Source organism: Pleurodeles waltl, chromosome 9 (genome assembly GCF_031143425.1).
Source record: "Pleurodeles waltl isolate 20211129_DDA chromosome 9, aPleWal1.hap1.20221129, whole genome shotgun sequence".
Lineage (NCBI taxonomy): Eukaryota > Metazoa > Chordata > Amphibia > Caudata > Salamandridae > Pleurodeles > Pleurodeles waltl.
Genome location: NC_090448.1, coordinates 2,877,442 through 2,899,164, shown reverse-complemented (window position 1 = coordinate 2,899,164; position 21,723 = coordinate 2,877,442). Strand labels below are relative to the sequence as shown.

Genomic DNA, 21,723 nt, shown 5'->3' with positions numbered 1-21,723 from the left:
CTGTGAGACCACAGTTCAGTAGTTAGTGGGGTCCTCTGCTGGTGTCAGACCACAGTGCAGTAGTTGATAGGATCCTTTGCTGCTGTCAGACCACAGTGCAGTAGTTATTAGGGGGTCCTCTGCTGGTGTGAGACCACAGTTCAGTAGTTAGTGGAGTCCTCTGCTGGTCACAGACCACAGTTTAGTAGTTGGTAGGATCCCCTGCTGCTGTTGGACCACACTGCAGTAGTTGGTAGGATCCCACTGGTGGGTTAGTTCTGTTGCCCTTTGCCAAGAGCCCGCTTCCTAATGGATAATTTAGGTCCTCATATACCGATTTCTATCAGAAAGGCTCTGCTGATCATCACGGCTCTCAGTTTGCAGGACAAGTGCCTGTTTTGGGGGAGTTCCACTTTGCAATCTCTAAAAGCTCATTATTTTACATTTCACTAGACGAGCTGCAGAATAGCTCCGAAGGATTCATGTCAGTCCATATGCCCTATACAAACACGACACGCGTAAGTCAGGACAGTAATCCTTTCTTTTGCAGGCTCATGGTACTTTCCAGGATGCCTCTGCCTTCTTCTCTGAAGACGAGTGGAAGCTGCTGCAGGGCTGGCAGAAGGAACTGTACAGGAACGTGATGAAGGAAATTCACCAGGCTCTGATCTCACTTGGTAATGTTTTATAATCTAACAAATGTCCAAGTTTATATTTAACAAATTTCCAAATCTGTTTCACTACTGGCAGTTGTCTTTTCATTGGCCTGTACCAAAGATTTGTTTTTCAATAATTGTGCCCACTTTATCCTGTCAGGTGAGTTGAGAACTGACATTTAAGTCATGGAATCTACATTTACACATCGACTGCAAACTTATGGACTAGGGACCTGATTTACAGCTTGGTAGTGAGGGGAGATTCTCTAATGTCTGGGAGAAAACGCTATAAATGTATGAGAATCCACTGCATGGTTTTCCCTCAGTGCTTAATTTGGGTCAGTGGTTGCAGGGTGGTCCTACCACAACTCATTTTTGGGGACCAGCACTTACTTTGTTCCTCAGCAAACTTTGATCCAAAGCAAGGGACAGAAAAATACAAAAGTGTGGAAGAAGGAAGAAGATAAAGGTGGAAAACAGTGTCAAAGGGAGAAAGCAGTGATAAAAAATCTCCAAGAGTGAGATGAAAAGGCGGGGATTGTCTGGTGCTGGACTGAAGAGGCTTGAGGTGGAATCAGGACTATGTAGCTTGGTATTCCGCACTCTGATCTTTGACACTGCCGGCAGAGGGATTATGAACAAACTTTTGGGCCTCAGCACTTACCGTTTTACAAATTAGGCACTGTCCCCCCCCCCCGCCTTGCACCCGCACTCTAGGTGAAAAAGTCTTGAGGTGGTAAATTGCCGTTCAACCGCGCTGGCCAAGCAGATACCGCAAGCACTTCTGAAATTCCTATTTGCATCAACAAGAGGCTTTCTCCTTGGGACACTTGGTGCAGAACACCATCAGCCAAGGAGGTGAAAGGTTTTGGCAGAGTGATGAGCTGCACGTAGACACATGCCGATCTTGTGAGAGAAGGAGCCTTTGGCATTATAAGAGTGTATCTGTGAGGCAGCAATGGGGCAGATAAGTGTTGGCAAAAGTGGTATGTTTTCCCAGACTCAGGGTAAGAAATTATCTTGCTGTAAGTTGTGACTGAAGCTGAGGCCATTCTTCCAGCTCAGGTGTCCACACCCAGTCGATCGCGAGCTACCAGTGTCTCACAGACACCTTCAGAATAGCTAGCAGCCTTGAGTTCATTTTGAAATAATCACGGGTCAATAAATAAGTGTTGTATTTTCCTTTTAAAGTTGATGGAAAAATGTGTTTATTTTAATCAGATGCAAAACGAACAGATGATGGACACAATGCTGAACAAATCAAACATTTACTCCCAGTCACGGATCTGGGTTAAATCCATTGTTTTCTTGCTTGCCATGCCATTCCAGTTTGGATCCAGTCATATGCAAATCAGTCTTGACCCTGTTCTCTTGGGAACAGTCCAGCCCACACTCCCAGGTCAGGTCATCCCTGGACCAGAAACAAGCATCCTGGGACCAGTTTTGTGGTATCACCCCATATCAGCCAGGCTAGCTGGAATCCGGTCCCAGGATGCTTGTTTCCGGTCCAAGGAGGACCTGGGCTAGCAGTTCGGACTGGACTGTTCCTGTGTCACTGGGTGTAAGATGCCTACTGTTTGTAAATGTGACACTTTGAAATGGGAGAAAATTAAAATGAGGAGTATTATGAAATCCATATAAACAAAGTTAACTTTTCAGTTACAGCAAGAATCTGAGTTGTTTGATCAATAATAAGACGAGTAGCTTAATGTTTGTGTTTCTTCATTAACAGGTCCTCTTATTGCAGCCACTGTCAGTTCATTAAGAGGCAAAGACCAGCAGGAGCTTTTCCCTCTGGAGCACCGGTCTGCAGATACCAGGACCTGCATTGACCCTTCTTCAGGTGAGAAGCGCATTCGCTGTGTCCTGATAGAAATATACCGGCTGGTCTTTACACTGTGTCTGGTGGTGATTTCATAAAAGGCCAAATCCTGCTGCTTGGCACCTTAAGAAGTTACATCACACACATAGCCCCCGATGAGAAGTGCACGGCATTGGCACTGTAAGAATTCCAAGCCTGTTATTGCTGGTACCATGTGCGATCTCACCAGTACTGTGCAATTACAATTTAAACCTCCCAAAATGGAAAACAACTGATTACTCTGTATTACCAGAACAAATACCACATAGTATTGCCTGTTTCCAGGGGTTTCATGTGCACATTTACCACCTTCTCTGTGAAGGTGGTAAGTGTGTGCGGGGCTTTTTATAAGGAAGAGAATATGGTCAGGAGAGAAGAGTAAAGAAGGGGAAGAAGTGTCATAGCAGTAGGGGAGCATTTTATGCTCTACTCTTGTCACAGAAGGAGGTTGAGCTGGCTGGTTTTTGTGCTTGGTAAAATTAGATCCAGTGTTCCCGCACTTTGAACACTGCGGGAACACTGGGGCAGATGTGACTGGGTGGATCGAGCAATATTCAACTCAAGGGATACCGCTCCGCCCATCTTGTAATCTGCTCCTAAGCAGCATCTTTCTTCTCATTTGAGTGATTCGCAAAGGGCTTCATGAATTCTGTGATTTTGCCATGCTAATATCAGCCACATAGCTATGGGTTTGTCTCATGGTCCACCGTCTGCCGCATGATTTGAAAATGTCTATAAAATATGTTGTTTCTAATGCAAACGGATCAAAACGGATCAAAAGCACAGCATATATTGTGCAAAACAGTGGCAGATGCTTTTACAAAGTTATCTGGTCACCTCTCAATTGTTGAATACAATGTTCAAATGCTAGACAGGTGGAATATTGCCTGGATAGTGTAAATGTCTCCATGGCAGATGGCGGAACGACTGTCTTTGCAGCTTTTAAAATAGCCTTCTGAATTCAAATGTATTTCAGACAGGAAGTAAATAGTGATTCCTGTCTTAGCACTCTTACCATGGGTGCATGTTTTCACAAGGCAGCCCCACCATGTGTGGGCGACTGAGTCGTTCCCTCACTGGTTGGAGACTGTTGGCCTAACCACTTTGGATAGCTAGCAGCACCTCACCCAAACCTAGGAAGTAAAGGTGATTTGTGGCAGCCTAGAACACATGACAGTCTGACTCCTCAGGGAAGTCGTGGTTGGCAGACCTTGCTCTTTTCTCTCATTTGCACAGGTCTCACACCAGTAAAGGTAAACAAAGAGATGCAGGGCAGTTATCAATGCATTTATTGAAAGGACTGCATTATGTGATCAATTACATGAGCTGCGATTATTAGGAGGATGAAACATATCATAGTGCTGATTGTAACCAACAGTGAGAAACAAAAAGTCCCAGCATCCTGCAATAAACCTGTGCCTACCTAATAATTCCTACCTACACCTAGCATCTATGTGACAGCATAGCAGTGATAGCCCTTTCTCTGCCCGTACTAGTCCCTGGAAGAAACTCCTGCCCCCCCCTACCTGAAAACAGGGGTCTGCCCATCATCTCGGTTGGCTGTAGAGACAGGGCTGAGGTCAGCAAAGTTGCAATGAAGTGGCACTCAGCATAGGATATCTCCTCTGGCTGGATTGACCTCTCTCACCTCTTTTGGCCTGTGTGGTGTTTTTATAATAAAACATGGTGTATTCCGAGAAAAGGCCTGACGTGATAATTTGTTTAAGTGTCGAAGGCTGGCTCTGCACTCTTGTGGTGGCAGTACCGGATAAACTATCAGCCTTGATCTAAGGCACAGCGTGAAATGTCGTGCAAAGGAACTGGTCAACAAAACTTTCACAGAATAGCAGCTGATTAGAAAAATAAAACATCCCGCTAAAAATAAGTTATGCTAAAATGAATTAAAATTAATAAATTAAATAAAAACATGTAACTAGGTAAGAGGGCACCTGCCAGAGGCCTAGGTTAAAATAAGTGTGCCCAAGCAAGGCACTAAAATGAACCCACCACATTCCTTCTGTGTCATAAAAATGTTCGTTTCATTATCCATGCTAATTTATGTTACTCAGTAGAGACTGTTTCTTAAAAAAGCAGTTAATGCAAGAGGTTTCTCAACTGCAGCAGGAAAATCACAACCATTTCAATTCAGTTGTTAAGGCCTGATAACTTACTAGCAAGATGTGGTGCGGTGTTAGGTATATGTAATGTGCAATGCTGTTCTGTAGGGCTGCACACGAGTGGAAAGGGTGGCTTTGTGAGGCCCTTAGCATGCACACAATGTCACCCCAAAATTGAAGATCACTTCTCATACATAACTTGGATAGGCAGAATAGAAAAGTCCCATCTGTTATTAATGTGTGCACATGTATCACTGTTTTATGCTCAGTGTGATATTGTGAGGTTTCAACATACTCTCTTTTAACCTGAGAGCTAGAAAGGATAGTGGTTATAGTGTTAATGTGTTTCGAGGAAAAACAAATGTGAATAATACTTGAAATATGATCTGCTGAACGTGTACAACTGTCTTCCTAAATAACTCTTTATTTTCTGTACCACAGACACCCCTTTTTTATTATTGTTTGTTCAAATGTAAAGGTAAGGAGATAAAAATGCTGCAATGTGCACAATAATTTGCCTTTTTTTGCCTCATATTTTAGTCACTAGTGCTTCTTAATTTGGCTCTGATTATCCGTCCAACTAGGATGATATTGATGGGAACAACAAGGGCACAAACTAAAGACATTTACTGTTGAACAAAGTTTATAAAATGACAGGAGTACAGAATCTAAGAGACAGCTCACATATGGATTCAGTAGATGCAGGGGCGTGGAATTCTTATAGCCCGACACCCAGGACATATTGTTTAAGGTCATGGACAACAAGTTTTCATGTTTATTTTGTCCTTGGGCAAGTAAGCCCATCCCCCTGCAACACTAACCATTTGGCTGCCAGTTCAGAGGGAAGGGAACTGTCGTCGTAAAGGTGATATTTGTGTCCGTATGTTAATGGTGTTCAAACTTGTATTTATGGTTCATTAATGCAAAGCCTTTATTATTAGGGTTAGTGCTCTAAATAAACGTTGTATGGTCACTCTGCACTACTGACAGTTGTTCCAATAAAAAAAAGTATACACATGTTTGAAAAGTTTAATAATATGAGGCTACGTATAATGCTCCCAGATTGCTCTGTGATTAGATGCAGATGTTTGCAGAAGCTTGTAAGCAAGACTGATGATTCTATGCTTTCAAAGTAAAATGCTCACAAAAAATGCAAAGCAATATTTTGCTAAATTACTGTGACATTTTAGGTACCATTTTTTTGAAACATTAATTAGTCAAATATGTTGATGCACACTAGTATTTCCAAAAAATAGTCATAATGGAAAAATCAGTGTAACCAGTTTCAACAAGGTTATGGGAAACATGAAAACAAACAAGCATTGGCAAAGCCAATAGGTCTGACATTGGTGGTCAGTCTTTTGGTATTGTCAATGCATGGCTTGTTTTGACATGTCTTTTGTAAAACGTGTATTGTTGTGAGACCTGCTGGCCCCTTACTAGTGTAACAAACATTGGCAAAAAACAGAAATATATATTTTTCTCAAAAAGCACATATTGTCACAGTAGTTCCTGGCACTCAACAAAATTACTTTGTGTGCCAATATGCTCCTTGGGAAAGAGCAAATTTGTATCACTCAAATTGAAGCCAGCCGACAGATAGATAGGTACTCTGTCGCATATAGATGTGTGCATTTTGTCATTCATATTGCCAGCTTTTGAAGGAGGTGGGTCTTTTTCAGTTTTTAGGGACTTCAGACAACTGAAGTTTCAGCACTGGAGGTCAAATACATAATTTTGCTTATCTTACTGCACATCTCTGAAAGATGTACAGCGCGTATCAGTGAATGGATATAGTGCTTCACTGTACATTTGTGCTGTGGTCAAACCAGTGCAAGGAAAATTCCATTCAGCTGTAATGATACTTATTAAAAAACAAAAACAAAAAAACGTTTGCGGCTCCAAATCTGAAACTATAATTCCGAGATAAATACATACCTCTTTGGACAGGATGGTGCTCAGTGTACGCCATTGTGCCTTTTTCACATTTCTGTTGATATTAGTTGTAATGTTATTGAAGCTAAACATTTGTTCACTAATTTCTCCCACTCCATGTAAATGAAATAATGGAACTTCTTGTTCTGTTTTCTTTTGGCCGAGTGTCATTTATCTTTGAATTTTAGTCTTGCATCTGTCATCAAAGAGTCATAAAAATATGAACTCTTCCCCCAAGTACAGATACTATAGATTTTAAAAGCCCACTTTCACTATGTGATTTCCACAACCTGATACATTCCTGGGGAAAAAGTTATCACAGTATCATCTTATCAGCACAATTTTGTTATGTTTACGAAAAAATGTTTTTTGCAGTAAGTAATTGCTCCTATTGCTGCTAAAAGTTAACTTGTTTCTGTCGTACTCACTTCCTTCGTCACTGAATGCCTTTTCTTAGTGCCCTTAGATGAATAGTGTCAGTGTTGCCGTGCAGGATTGTTGTAATCTGGTCACATCCATTTTAAAAACCAAACAAGAACACCAATCCGCTCCACACCACATAATTCCACTCCATACAATTCCACAACTAACGATTCCAATCCAACCCACATAATTCCACACCACATACGTCCACTCCACTCCAAACCAAAACACATGGGTAAAAAACCTTATCATTTACAACGCCAGTAGCTCAATCTCTCACAAAGGCGATACAGGTTGCATTGTAAATGATTGTTTTAATTTGGTGTAAATCCTTCCAGTGTTTTTTGAGTTATTACAGAGAAAAGAAATTTGTATATCTAGAGCCGCGAATCCAGGGAGTTCTCCTTCTGAGATCTGTTATTTTGCCCCTGGGTGGGCCATATCCTGGTGGTATTATGGGCTAAAAATAGGAGGGGGGTGCATGGGGCCCCCTCCTAGGGCTTTTAGAAGGCCCAGGGCCTACCACCTCCCCTGGGCTATGCTTATAAACTAGGTGGGGGCACGTGCCCCCGTACCCCAGGGATCGCCACCTCTCTGGGGCTACATGAAAAATAATATAATAGGGGAGTCCTGTGGACCAGCCCCGGAGACCACCACCATCCCAGGGCTAATTGTACAAACTATGCGGGGGCTGCGTGACTGCCTGTGTCCCGGAGACCACCACCTCCCCGAGTCTACATGAAAAATAATGTAATAGGGGGTCCTGCGGACCTGCATGGGCACCGGGGACTGACACCTCCCCACGGCTACATGTAAACAGTATGCAGGGGGGTTGCATGCCCCCCCATGAACCAGGGCCCTCCAATCACCAGGACAACATAGTTAGAAATTATTAGGGGGGTCTTAAGGACCCGAGACCCTGGAAACCGCCACCTCACCGGAGCTAATAAGGATTTTAGAAGGGAGTCTGTCGGAGACCCCCGGGGACCACCACCTGCCTGGGGCCAAATAGAATAGAAGGAGGGGGGACATGCAGCCCCTTTCTTCGAGCCATACATGGCCCCGGGGACTGCCACCCCCAGGGCCAGCTCCTAATATCCCCCGAAGTGCCCATTCTTGGTAGACAGCTATTTGCTTTTGCTTGGCGGGAGTTGACAGCGCCCACCAAACAAAGGTAACCACTCTGCTTTCATTAAGCGGGAGGTTTAAAAATGCTCCTGCTTGCTGAAATCAGAGTTTTTATCTCTTTCCCTGCCCACTAACATACAGGATAGGAAAGAGATGAAAACATTGATCCTGTACGCAGGGAGCTGATATTTCCAGCAGCTCCCTGAGTCAGGAGTGTGGAATTTAACAAAATATCTACTTGTCCATGGGACAGGTTGCTTCATAAATGTACTTGTCCTGTAATAAAATCTACCTGTCCCTTTCATGCCGTGCACTGCAGTGACAAATTATGGCAGCAATCTCACTGTATAAGACCTCTGATAATAGCCTCTGATTATGCCAGGGCTATTACTATAGTAGGGCTTGAATACTAGCACTTTCCTTATTTTGCCACCTTTCAGCAGATCTATATGCTGATGCTGGAGGAAGCAGTAAACAATAGTTCCAGGGTTGGAATGCTTTTGAGTTTGTGCACACCTACTAACTTGCATGCTTTAAGGATTTTAACCAACATTTCTCTAATCTTTTCCCATACTGAGAAAGCCTGGAAATTTACTCCTGACAAGGGCAGAAGTAGAAGTTCTTCCAGGGTTGGGAAAAAAAGTGGTTGGAGGAAAAATTAACTTATAAATGATCAATAGATTTTTGCATGAGCAAAACCACACATGCACATTTGCTCGTGCTAAAATACAGTTCACAAATATTTTCTAGGAGTACGATTTCCCGATTACTTCTGTAAATTCTTGTGAATTCTTGAAAGCCATAATTCTGCACCTATGCAAAGACATACACCAGGGGTGCACTTTTGTGACTTTCTTTAAGAATTGGGCCCCTAATTAAATCTGGCATTAACCAAGACCTTTTGTTTTTATTAAAAGTTAATTTCTCTCTCTATCCATCTATTGCCTGGCTTTACTGTGAGTAAGAGATAATATTCTGCTCTTTCACAAAGAGCATATTTGCACACAAAGTAGGTTAGGAACTAATGTGGCAATGTGTGCTTTTTGAGAAAAAGCAAACATTTTGTTTTGCTTTAACCAGTGCTTGTTACAGTAGTGAGGGCCTGGCAGCTCCCACAACCAAGTTTTACGAAAGCCATGCCAAAACAAGACAAACATTGACAAAACCAAAATACTGACCACCAGTGTCGGATCGCTTGACTTTGCCATGCTTGATTATGTTTCCCATAACCTTGTTGAAACTGGTTACACTGGTTCTCCATGATGAATATTTTTGGAAATACTAGCAGGCATCAACATGTTTTACTTAATGATGCTTCAAAAAATTGGTACCTAAAATTTCGAGGTAATTTAGCAAAACGTTTTCTTTTCCCTAGCTGCACTCTTTTTCTGAACATTTTATTATTTTGAAAGCAAATAATCATCAATCCTGATTACAAGCTTCTGCACACATTTGCATGTAATCAGAGAGGAATTCTGGGAATATTATGCATAGCCTCATATTCTTAAACGTTTCAAACGTGTGTGTATTTTTTTCCTGGAACCACTGTCAGTTGTGCAGTCCGAGCTTACCACATTTACTTAAAGCGCTTACCCTAAAAATAAAAGCTTTGCATTAATGAACCATAAATACAAGTTCAAACAGCATTAAGACATGAATATAAATATTACCTCAACTGCAGACAGTTCCCTTCCCTTTAAACTGACATCCAAAGGGTTTTTGCTGCAGGGGGTTGAGCCTACTTGCCCCAAGGGCACAATAAACATGAAAACTTGTTGTACTTGACCTTAAATCATATGTCCTGGGCATCGGACTATAAGAATTCCACACCACTGCTGCGTGACAGACCAGCTGGGATTTTAGGGGCCTTGAGGCTTCCCCTGCGGTCCCCATAAATCCATACTGGGTGCTCTGGGCACCCAGGTGTATGTGGCCGGGCCCTGGGGGATGGGGTCCCAAGGGCTGAAATCAACCTAGGGAGGGGGGCCAAAAAAGTATTTGGCCCTGGGGAGGTGTTGGTCACCAGCCCCCTAATTATTTTTAAATATGTAGCCCCAGGGATGTGGTGGTCCCCAGGGTCTTGGGGGGGGGGGGCATGTGTGGCAACCAAAATGCTTTATTAGGTCTCCCTGGGCAGGTGGTGGCTCTTGGGGCCCGTGGATGCCCTTTCAGCCCCCAAAATATATATATTTAATGTTGCCAACTTTAAAATCCAAACCTCTGTGGCTGTGCATGGTGCAGGGTTTGGAGCTTAAAGGCTAGGCGCTGCAACCATATCCCTTATAGCCACCCAACCCTGCGCCGTACATGGCCTTAGGCTGTGCGCAGTGGGGGTAGGCCACAGGGCCTGGCCATGACCAACCCCCCTATAAACATGCAACCCTGCGCCATGCATGGCTTTTGGCCGTGCTCAGCGGGGGTTGGCCGCAGGGCCTGTCTCTCTGGGTGTGACAGTAGGTGTGAGTGGGTGTCTCTGGATGTGAGAGTGGGTGTGAGAGTGTCTGTCTGGATGTGAAAGTGGGTGTGAGAGGGTTTATGTGGGTGTGAGAGTATTTGGGTGTCAGAGTGTGTCCCTTGGTGTGAGAGTGTCTCTGTGAGTGGGTGTGTGAGCCGCTGAGTGGGTCTGTGAGTGGGTTTGTAAGTGTCTGACTGGGTCTGTGAGTGGGTGTGTGAGAGCTCGAGTGGGTCTGTGAGTGGGTTTGTGAGTCGCTGAGGGGGTCTGTGAGAAGGTGTGTGAGTGTCTGAGTGGATGCGTGAGTCACTGAGTGGGCCTGTGTAGGAGGCTGGCCTGGCTTCTAGTGGGTACCAAAGGTACTTACACCTTGTGCCAGGTCCAGTTATCCCTTATTACTAGAATAGAGGTGTTTCTAGCAGCCTAGGCTGATAGAAGGTAGCTATGGCAAAACAGCTTAGGCTGAACTAGGAGACATGCAAAGCTCCTACTATACCACTTATATCAAATGTACAATATCATAAGAAAACTCAATACACAGAGTTACTAAAAATAAAGGTACTTTATTTTTATGACAATATGTCACAAGTATCTCAGTGAGTACCCTCAGTAAGAAGGTAAGTACTATACACAAGTTATATGTACACAAACCAAAATCAGGTAAGTAAGAGCCAGAAAAGTAATGCAAACAGTGTAGAATTACAATAGGTTGCAATAGGCAAGCATAGGTATAGGGGCAACACAAACCATATACTCCAAAAGTAGAATGCGAATCACGAATGGACCCCAAACCTATGTGAGCTTGTAGAGGGTCGCTGGGACTGTAAGAAAACAGTCAGGGTGTCCAAGATACCCCGCCCCAAGACGCTGAAAAGTAGGAGTAAAGTACACCTACTACCCCAAAAGAGCACAATAGTCGTGATAGGGGGATTCTGCAAGACAATGGATTTCCAGACCTGAGGACCTCCAAGGCAAGGGGACCAAGTCCAATAGTCGCAACAGTGTCCAGGGGGGTAGGAGCCCAGGAAACCCCGGATGAAGGTGCAAGGAAGCTGCCTCTCGATGGAAGAAGCTTGAAATTCTGCAAGAAAGAAGAGGACTAGGAACTTCTCCTTTGGAAGACAGATGTCCCATGTCGCGATGAAGCTTGCAGAGGTGTTCCCACGCAGAAATACCACAAACAAGCCTTGCTAGCTGCAAGGGTTGCGGTAGAGGTTTTTGGGTGCTGCTGAGGACCAGGAAGAACCAGGATGTCACCACTTGGAGGAGGAGACAGAGGGGGCGCTCAGCAACTCAGAGAGCCCTCACAGGAGCAGGCAGCACCCGCAGGAGTACCCCAACAGGCACTTAAAAGATTAGTGAACCGGAGTCCATGTGAAGTTACAAAAGGGGGTCCCACGATGTCGGAGGCCAATTCAGAGGGTTGGGCACTGCAGGACGGAGTGCTGGGGACCCAGGCTAGGCTGTGCACGAAGGAATTCCTGGAAGAGTGCACAGGAGCCGGAGCAGCTGCAAATCACGCAGTACACAGCTTTGCAGTCTAGCGTGGGGAGGCAAGGACTTACCTCCACCAAACTTGGACTGAAGAGACTCTGGACTGTGGGAGTCACTTGGACAGAGTTGCTGTGTTCCAGGGACCACACTCGTCAGGATGAGAGGAGACCCAGAGGACCAGTGATGCAGTCTTTTTGTGCCTGCATTAGCAGGGGGAAGATTCCGTCGACCCACTGGAGATTTCTTCTGAGCTTCTGGTGCAGGGTGAAGGCAGGCTACCCCCAGAGCATGCACCACCTGCAAACAGTCATGAAAGCCGGCAGGATTAGGCGCTACAATGTTGCTGGTAGTCGTCCTGCTACTTTGTTGCAGTTTTGCAGGCGTCCTGGAGCAGTCAGCGGTCGATCCTTGGTAGAAGGCGAAGAGGGAGATGCAGAGGAACTCTGGTGAGCTCTTGCATTCGTTATCTGAAGAATTCCCCAAAGCAGAGACCCTAAATAGCCAGAAAAGGAGGTTTGGCTACCAAGGAAGGAGGACTGGCTACCAAGAGTGGTAAGAGCCTATCAGAAGGAGCCTCTGACGTCACCTGCTGGCACTGGCCACTCAGAGCAGTCCAGTGTGCCCCCCAACACCTCTGTTTCCAAGATGGCAGAGGTCTGGGACACACTGGAGGAGCTCTGGGCACCTCCCCTGGGAGGTACTGGTCAGGGGAGTGGTCACTCCTTTCCTTTGTCCAGTTTCTCGCCAGAGCAGGGCTGGGGGATCCCTGAACCGGTGTAGACTGGCTTATGCAGAGATGGGCACCATCTGTGCCCATCAAAGCATTTCCAGAGGCTGGGGGAGGCTACTCCTCCTCAGCCCTTCACACCTATTTCCAAAGGAAGAGGGTGTAACACCCTCTCTTATAGGAAATACTTTGTTCTTCCTTCCTGGGCCAGGGCTGCCTGGACCCCAGGAAGGCAGAAACCTGTCTGAGGGGTTGGCAGCAGCTGCAGTGGAAACTCCGGAAAGGCAGTTTGGCAGTACCCGGGTTCTGTGCTAGAGACCCGGGGGATCATGGAATTGTCACCCCAATACCATAATGGTATTGGGGTGACAATTCCATGATCTTAGACATGTTACATGGCCATGTTCGGAGTTACTATTGTGACGCTATACATAGGCAGTGACCTATGTATAGTGCACGCGTGTAATGGTGTCCCGCACTCACAAAGTCCGGGGAATTTGCCCTGAACGATGTGGGGGGGCTCCTTGGCTAGTGCCAGGGTGCCCACACACTACGTAACTTTGCACCCAACCCTCACTAGGTGAAGGTTAGACATATAGGTGACTTATAAGTTACTTATGTGCAGTGGTAAATGGCTGTGAAATAACGTGGACGTTATTTCACTCAGGCTGCAGTGGCAGGCCTGTGTAAGAATTGTCAGAGCTCCCTATGGGTGGCAAAAGAGATGCTGCAACCCATAGGGATCTCCTGGAACCCCAATACCCTGGGTACCTCAGTACCATATACATGGGTGTACCAGTATGCCAATGTGAATTGGTAAAATTAGTCACTAGCCTGTAGTGACAAATTTGTTAAGCAGAGAGAGCATAACCACTGAGGTTCTGGTTAGCAGAGCCTCAGTGAGACAGTTAGTCATCACACAAGGAACACATACAGGGCACACTTATGAGCACTGGGGCCCTACCTGGCAGGATCCCAGTGACACATGGACTAAAACAACATACATACAGTGAAATATGGGGGTAACATGCCAGGCAAGATGGTACTTTCCTACAGCCTGTGAGTGGGTGGAAGAGTGTCTGTGGGTGTGTGAGAGTCTGAGTGGGGCTCAGTATCTCAGTGGGTCTTTGAGTGGGTGCATGAGTCGCTGAGTGGGTCTGTGAGTGAGAGGGTCTGTGAGCGTGTGCATAAGTATGTGAATGTGTACTTTTTAAAACAATTTTCGGCAAGGTTTGTGCCTCTGTTGCATCGTTACACAGGGAAGCGTCACTGAGCATTGCAGAGAGTCGCAACTCAACGCACATTTAAAAAAAATGGTTTGGGCCTTTTATAAACATATAAGAGTTCCCTCAGACACCCCTGAATTGCCCCCATGTGGTGAGGGTACTTCTACCCTGACCCCTTCTGTGCTTTCTAAGCTTTATTTCCATCCCCCGGGACCGTTTCCAGCTTAATAAAATAGCAGCTGCAACTTTCTGCACAAGTTGCGGCCACCGAATGACGCACTGCTCCTGGCGCGTGGAGTCACGACGCTTCGTGCAGGAGTCACAGCAGAGCCCATATATATAAATTTGGTTTCCTTTAATAATTAGAAAACCACTGAACAGATTTACACCACATCACAACAAGCATTTGCAATGCAGCGGGTCTCTCGTTCGCGCGAGTTAGAGCTATTAGCGTTGTAAATTCCTAACTCGACTTTTCTTGCCACATAAATTGAAAATGAAAAGTAAAACAGTTGCCAGAAGCACCACGGCCGCCATGAGTGTGAGAGTTATTGGCTCCGTGCATGAATGTCTAGAAAGTATTGGGGTTGGGGTGAAAGGCAAACCGGAGGATGGGCCATCGTATGCAGGAGGAAGCGTGACGTAGTGTGACGGCCAACAAAAATGTTCACTTAGTGAAATCGCCTGTAGGAGGGAACTCAGCACACAAAGGAGTGACATTTCACAAAATAAAAGAATAAAAATAAAGTATTTAAAACAAGCACAACAAACAATGATTAGCAAGAGTGGGTGTGGTTAAAAGCCCACAGAGAGATTACAAGAGGCCAGAGCGCCTGTGCGCTCGACCCTAAAAAGGGTGCTTTCTGGACCAAGAGCTAGCATTCGGCCAAATTTATTGTAAATCCGTCTAGTGGTTTGGGCTGTAGTTGTGTTCAAATTCCCTATGAAAATTAATGTGGGGAAAAGTGGTTTGGGACCCCCCCATTTTCTCAGCCCCTGCTCGACGGATCACCCCAAAACTTTCCAGACAGTAGTTGAAGTGAGCATCAATTTTTTGGGGGAAATTTCGTGAAGATTTGTGAAACACTTTCAAAGATATAGGCAAGTCAAAAAAACGATTTTTTAATGGAAACTAGGACCTAGCTATAACTACCTAGTGGTGACCGCAAGTATATAACGCAGCTTGACGAACCTTCACAAAACTTTCCAAAAGCATTTGCCAGTCACGTCAGCTGCTGTCTGGAAAGTTTCGGGTGATCCATCTGGGGCGAAGGGGTGGGAGGGACGAGAAAAAGAGTCCCAAAACACATGTTCCCCATTCATTTTTCCATAGAGATTTTAAATAGCGGTGAAACTACTCGCAGAAAGGTATTTCCTGGTACCTTTTTTTGTTTTGCTGTAAATTCGTTCAGTCGTTTTGGACAAATTAAGGGGAAAACAAATTTATATATATAGTGACGTGAAAGATTCGGCACTATGTAGTTATAGTTGACCTACTTTCTATAGAAAAAGCTGATTTTTGCTTGCCTACATATTTGGTGATGCTTGACGAATCTTCGCAAAATTTTCCAAATAAATTAAACAGTCCCATGAGCTTCTGTCTGGAAAATGTCAGGGTGATCTGTCAAGCGGGGGCTGAGATAAAGGGGCAGTGAAATTTAGAGCTTTTTCAATGTTAATTCACATAGGAAAAAGTGAACAGCGATAGCGTAAAAACCTCTGGACGTAATTACACCAAATTTGACAGAAAGGTAGGTCTTGGTGCAGAAAGAGCCCTTTTTGTTATTTGGTGTAAATCATTAGTTTTTAAGAAATCCAAATTTGTACATATAGGGACGCAAAGGATTCGTGATCCCTAATGATCTTGTGCAGAAATCCGATTGGCTGATAACACTTCAACAACAAAATTGATGTCAGCTATCTGAAGCCGAGTCCCAGAAAAAAACTATTAAAAAAATACAAAAGGGGCTAGGGTACGAACACCCTGACCCCTTAGCGAGGGTGGTGAAGTCCCAAAGGGATCCCCCTCACCCTCCAGGGCTAAGGAGCATTTTTGTATTTTATTTTACAGATGGATCTGCGTCGGACCCGCAGTAAAAAAAAAAGTCCCAGCGCCATTACTTTAGAACTGTGGGGGGGCTTCAAGCCCCCTCCTGCTGCCCCAGGGACCACCACCTCTTCAGGCACTTAAGAAATGAAATGCGAAGGGGCCTGTAGACCTCCCACACCCTGGAGACCACCAACCCTCAGGGCAAATATAAAAATAAAAATAAAAGATAAAGCGGTCCCTATGGGACCCCCCGTTAGCCCGAGGATTCCCCCTCAGGCTACACTGAATTTTGAGCGGGGAGCCGTGTGGCACCCTGGGGACCACCACACCCGAAGGCCAAACAGTGAAAAATTGAAAGCCGGTCAGTGTCAGCCACCTCCTGGGGACTACCACCCCTGTGGCTATCTTCACATTGGAGGGGGGCCGCACGGCTCCACTGAAGGAGCCTCTGATGGCCCTGGGGACCGCCACTCCCCAGGGCCGGCTCCTGGACATAGCTGTTTGCTGTGGCTTGGGTCCAGCACTGCAGCTGCAGCGAAGCCAATGCAAGCACTTTGGGCTTTGACATTAGGACCTTTAAAGAAGGTCCCGCTGTCAAAATCTGAAGTTTCCTCTCTGTCCCCTGCACGCGTGCAGAGGACAGAGATTAAATGCTTCAGCAAGCACAGAGCTGCTGTCAAAGCAGCTCTGTGCTTGCTGAAGCATTGGCAACGTGAAGGAATCCTGAAGGCTTCCCCTGCAGGACCACCACTGCGTCCACTTCACATTAAAAAAGCACACCGAACACCACCGCACCCCACTACCGCCGCACCGCCGCTGGGGCAAAGTTACCGAGGACCAACTAACCAGCACCCTCGCCAAGAACCCGCCGACCGACCCTACTGACCCGGACTCCGCCGCCATCAACCTCCAACAGTGGATACTCAACTGCGCCAACACCCTCGCACCACTCAAGAGGCCCAACGTCAACCAAGAAAAGAAAAAAGCAGCCTAGTTCACAGATGAACTGATCACCTCCAAACGCACCTGCCAGAAACTTAAGAAAAAATGGCTTCTCGAGAGCACACCAGACAGCCTGGCAACCCACAAGGAAGTCACCCGCAAACACCACCAACTTATCCGACTCGCCAAACGCTCCCACTTCACAGAACGCCTAAACAACAACGCACACGACAGCAAGGAGCTCTTCTGCATCGTGAAGGAGCTCTCCAACCCCAGCGCCAACGTCAACGACATCCCACCATCCCAGAAACTCTGCGACGCACTCTCCACCTTCTTTTACCAGAAAATCGCCGCCATCCACAACAGCCTCAACACCACACCTCCGCCAGACCCCACCCCCGACAACTCCTCCTACGCCGACCGCCTCACCACCTGGACCCACGTAGATGACGCCGAAACCCGAAAGACCATGAACTCCATCCACTCAGGTTCCCCCTTAGACCCGTGCCCACACCACGTCTATAACAAAGCCGACTCCACCATCGCCCCCCAACTTCGTAAGATCATCAACCTATCATTCGATACTGCGACCTTCCCGGACAGCTGGAAGCACGCCGATATCCAAGCCCTCCTCAAGAAACCCAAGGCTGTCCTCAACGACCTCAAAAACTTCCGCCCGATCTCCCTCCTCCCCTTCCCAGCGAAGGTCATCGAGAAGATCGTCAACGCTCAGCTCACCCACTACCTCGAGGACAACTACATCCTAGACCCCTCCCAATCCGGATTCAGATGCAATCACAGCACCGAGACTGCGCTCCTCGCCGCCACATATGACATCAGACAGCAAATGGACAACGGCAAAACCTCAGCCCTCATCCACCTAGACCTCTCCGCTGCCTTCGATACGGTCTGCCACCGCACCCTACTAACTCGTCTCCACGAAGCCGGAATATAAGACAAAGCCCTCAACTGGATCGCCTCATTCCTCTCCGGCAGAACCCAGAGAGTCCGACTCTCACCCTTCCGCTCCGAAGCCACCAACCTCATCTGCGGCGTCCCCCAAGGCTCCTCACTAAGCCTGACGCTGTTCAACGTCTACATGGCACCCCTCGCACAACTGGCCCGTCAGCACAACCTCCGCATCCTCTCCTACGCCGACGACACCCAGCTCATCCTCTCCCTCACCAATGACCCACACACCGCCAAAGCCAACCTCCATGAGGGATTGAAATCCATCGCCGAGTGGATGAGAAACAGCCGCCTGAAACTAAACTCCGACAAGACGGAAGTCCTCATCCTCCGGCGCACCCCCTCGGCCTGGGACGACTCCTGGTGGCCCACCGCGCTGGGACCCCCCCCTACTCCAGCCAACCACGCACGCAACCTCGGCTTCATCCTCGACTCTGCCCTCACCATGTCCAAACAGGTCAACGCAGTCTCCTCCTCCTGCTTCAACACCCTTCGCATGCTCCGTAGAATCTACAAGTAGATCCCGACGGAAACCAGAAAAACGGTGACCCAGGCCCTCGTCAGTAGAAGACTTGACTAAGGCAACGCACTCTACACAGGCATCCCAGCAAAAGACATCCAACGACTCCAACGCATCCAGAACGCATCCGCCCGCCTGATCCTCAACATACCCCGCCGATGCCACATCTCCCACCACCTGAAGGACCTCCACTGGCTCCCCGTGGACAAGAGGATCACCTTTAAACTCCTCACCCACGCGCACAAAGCACTACACAACACCGGACCCGCCTACCTGAACAACAGACTCAACTTCTACGTCCCCTCCCGCCAACTCCGCTCTGCAAACCTCTCCCTCGCCATCGTTCCCCGATTCCAACGCAAGACCTCCGGTGGCAGATCCTTCTCCTACCTCGCCGCCAAGACCTGGAACTCCCTCCCGACCCCCCTGCACCAGACCCAGGACCTCCTCACCTTCAGGAGACTCCTCAAGACATGGCTCTTCGACCAATAGCAGCTGCCCCCCCCCCCCCTCAGCGCCTTGAAACCCTTACGGGTACATATCGCGCTTTATAAAATTTATGATTGATTGATTGATTGATTGCAGTGCCAGGTAGCCCGTAAGGGCATTTTATTATTTTAAAAAAAAAAAAAAAAAAAAATGAAGAAAGAAAGAAGGCAGGACCGTCAATAAAATAAAATGTAGGGACTGCTGGAGAACCCATGAAGGCACCCCCTGCGGTCCCTACTTTAAAAAAAAAAATGTTTTAAATAGAAAACACACAAAGGGCTAAAGAAGACCCCCATAGCTCAGTGTGAAGGTCACAGACGGTCACATTGAGCTATGGGGGTTCTAGTCCAGCTGGACTCATTTCCTTTTTCTTTTCTTTTTTTTTATAAAAAAAATTATGCATTTTTAAATATATTAAATACTTTTTTTGATAAATCCAACAAAAATATCTCAAAGTATATGAGATATTAAAGCCAAAAAAACTCTTTCTCTTTCTCTCTTTTTGTCTCTCTTTCAATCAATTTGTCCCACTCACGCACCCACTCACAGATTCACTGACACCCTCATGCAGCCACTCACAGACCCACGCACAGACTGACACACCCACTTATTCACTGATGTACGCACTCTCACACCCAGACAGACAATCTGACAGCCATTCTTACTCCCAGTTATACCTTCTCACACCTATTCTTACACCCAGAGAAGCTGCGGCTAACTTCTGGCCCGCACGGCAAAAGGGCTGTGCACAGCGTGGATTTGGTTGGTTGGGGGTGTTGGCCGCAGGGTCTGGCTGCAGGCAGGTCTTGCAGGCAACCTTCCCTGCGCTTGGGTGAAGAACGTGCATGGTTGGGTGCTTGTAGGGGGTTGCTGTCAGGGCCTGGCAAACTACCGCCACGCGCGACCAAAGGCAGTGGTTGGATTAACGTATAGTAATGAAAATTACTATATGTTAAAAAACATAGAAATTCACTGAAAAAAACAAAGGTTATAGGGACGTTACAGTTAGGAAATAGATTTAAAACAAACATAGAAATTCACTGAAAAAACAAAGGTTATAGAGACGTTCTAGTTAGGAAATAGATTTTTTTTAAACATAGAAATTCATTGAAAAACCAAAGGATATAGGGACGTTGTAGTTAGGTTAACACTTCAAACCTACAAAGCCAGCAAAATTCAGCAGCTGTAATTAACTGAGCGAACTATAACTTGCACCCCCATAATGCATTGCTTGTGACCTAACATATTTCATCACTCATTACATAGTCAGTGACATCACTGATGGCATCTCATATGACTTGAGGTGGTGTTTCTGGGGCTGGGCTGACAACACTTCAAACAGCTTCTGTTGTTGAAGTGTTATCAGCCAATCAGATCTCGGTACAAGATCATTAAGGGTTGCACATCCTTCACGTCCCTATATATACAGATTTGTTTTTCCTTTAATTTCTCAAAAACTACTCAATGGAATTACACCAAAACAAGGAGAGAACTCTTTCTGGACCAGGACCTACCTTCCTGCCAAATTTGGTGTAAACCCGTCAAGTAGTTTTTGCACTATCGCTGTTCAAACACCCTATGGAACAATGAATGGGGAAAACGTGTGTTGGGACCCCTCTTTTTTTCTCTGCCCCTCCTGGCTGGATCACCCCAAAATTTCAAAGGCAGCAGCTGACGGTACCGGCAATTTTTTGGAAAGTTTTGTGAAGATTCATCAAGCGGTGCCCCAGATATAGGCAAGTAAATGAACACTTTTTGTATAGAAATGTATATTTTGTATATTTTATATATAGTTTTAGTATTGTTTAAAGGATGGTAATCTTCAACATGCCCCCTATACTTTCCCACTGGGAGAGGACCGCCACGGTGGAGGAGGAGATCTCCACTTAAGTGTAAAATGTTAATACTAATATCTTTACACTCCTAAGTTCTGTTGATGGTGGCTCCACTGGGGGAGGAGACATGTACATCTACACTTAGGTGTAAAACAACACTCAGAAATGGTAAATTGGAGAAAAGTGTTGATTTACACCTGGAGCAGTAGTAGATTCACAGGTCAGTAAATTTACACATGTAAAGTTATCTTTGTAAATGGAACCTGCAGTCTCTTACTAATGGTTTAATATTAATAAAAACAAAACTAACATCTTATATCTGGCAGATGCTGAAAGTCTACTGAATAGGTAATCATGGTGGTTAACCTAGAGCAGATTATCTGTCTTTAGTTCAAACCTCATGTGCTTGCAGGTCTCACATTTCTAAACTAACTATGGAAACACAGGCCCTCATTACAACCCTGGCGGTCGATGATAAAGTGGTGGTAATACCGCCAACAGGTTGGCAGTAACTACCTCCAAATTATGAACATGGCGGGGAGAACTCAGATAGACAGCCACTTTACCACATCGACCCCCAGGGCGGATACTACAGCCACCACGGCGGTAGCTGCCTTCAGCCATGCAGAAGTCAAAGTTCTTCCCACCATATTAAGACACATCAATCCGCCACCTTTTCCGGGGCGGTACCAACGACATCAAAAGCCTGCCAGAAAAACATTACAGAAGGGAAAGGACTCACCTTTGGGGACACAGGGAAGCACGCCGCCGCCATGGAGCCTGAACTTCAAATATTCCCTATGATATTCTACGACCTGCTCCACCACGGACACCAATGCCGGCCAAGACGACCACAGTGAGTACAGCCGCCTAGCACACAAGGGGGGGGGGGGGGGTGAAAGAGAGTAACACACACCCCC

At 46.2% G+C, this 21,723-nt stretch overlaps 1 protein-coding gene across 1 annotated transcript in view; it reads left to right on the top strand.

The window, feature by feature from the left end:
- Positions 1 to 21,723, top strand: part of LOC138258684 (zinc finger protein 1 homolog) — a 165,952-nt gene that overhangs the window by 19,608 nt on the left and 124,621 nt on the right. The window contains exons 2-3 of the mRNA XM_069205985.1: positions 530 to 656; positions 2,368 to 2,478. Of these exons, the coding sequence (XP_069062086.1) occupies positions 530 to 656; positions 2,368 to 2,478 (238 nt within the window). The remainder of the gene's footprint in view (positions 1 to 529; positions 657 to 2,367; positions 2,479 to 21,723) is intronic.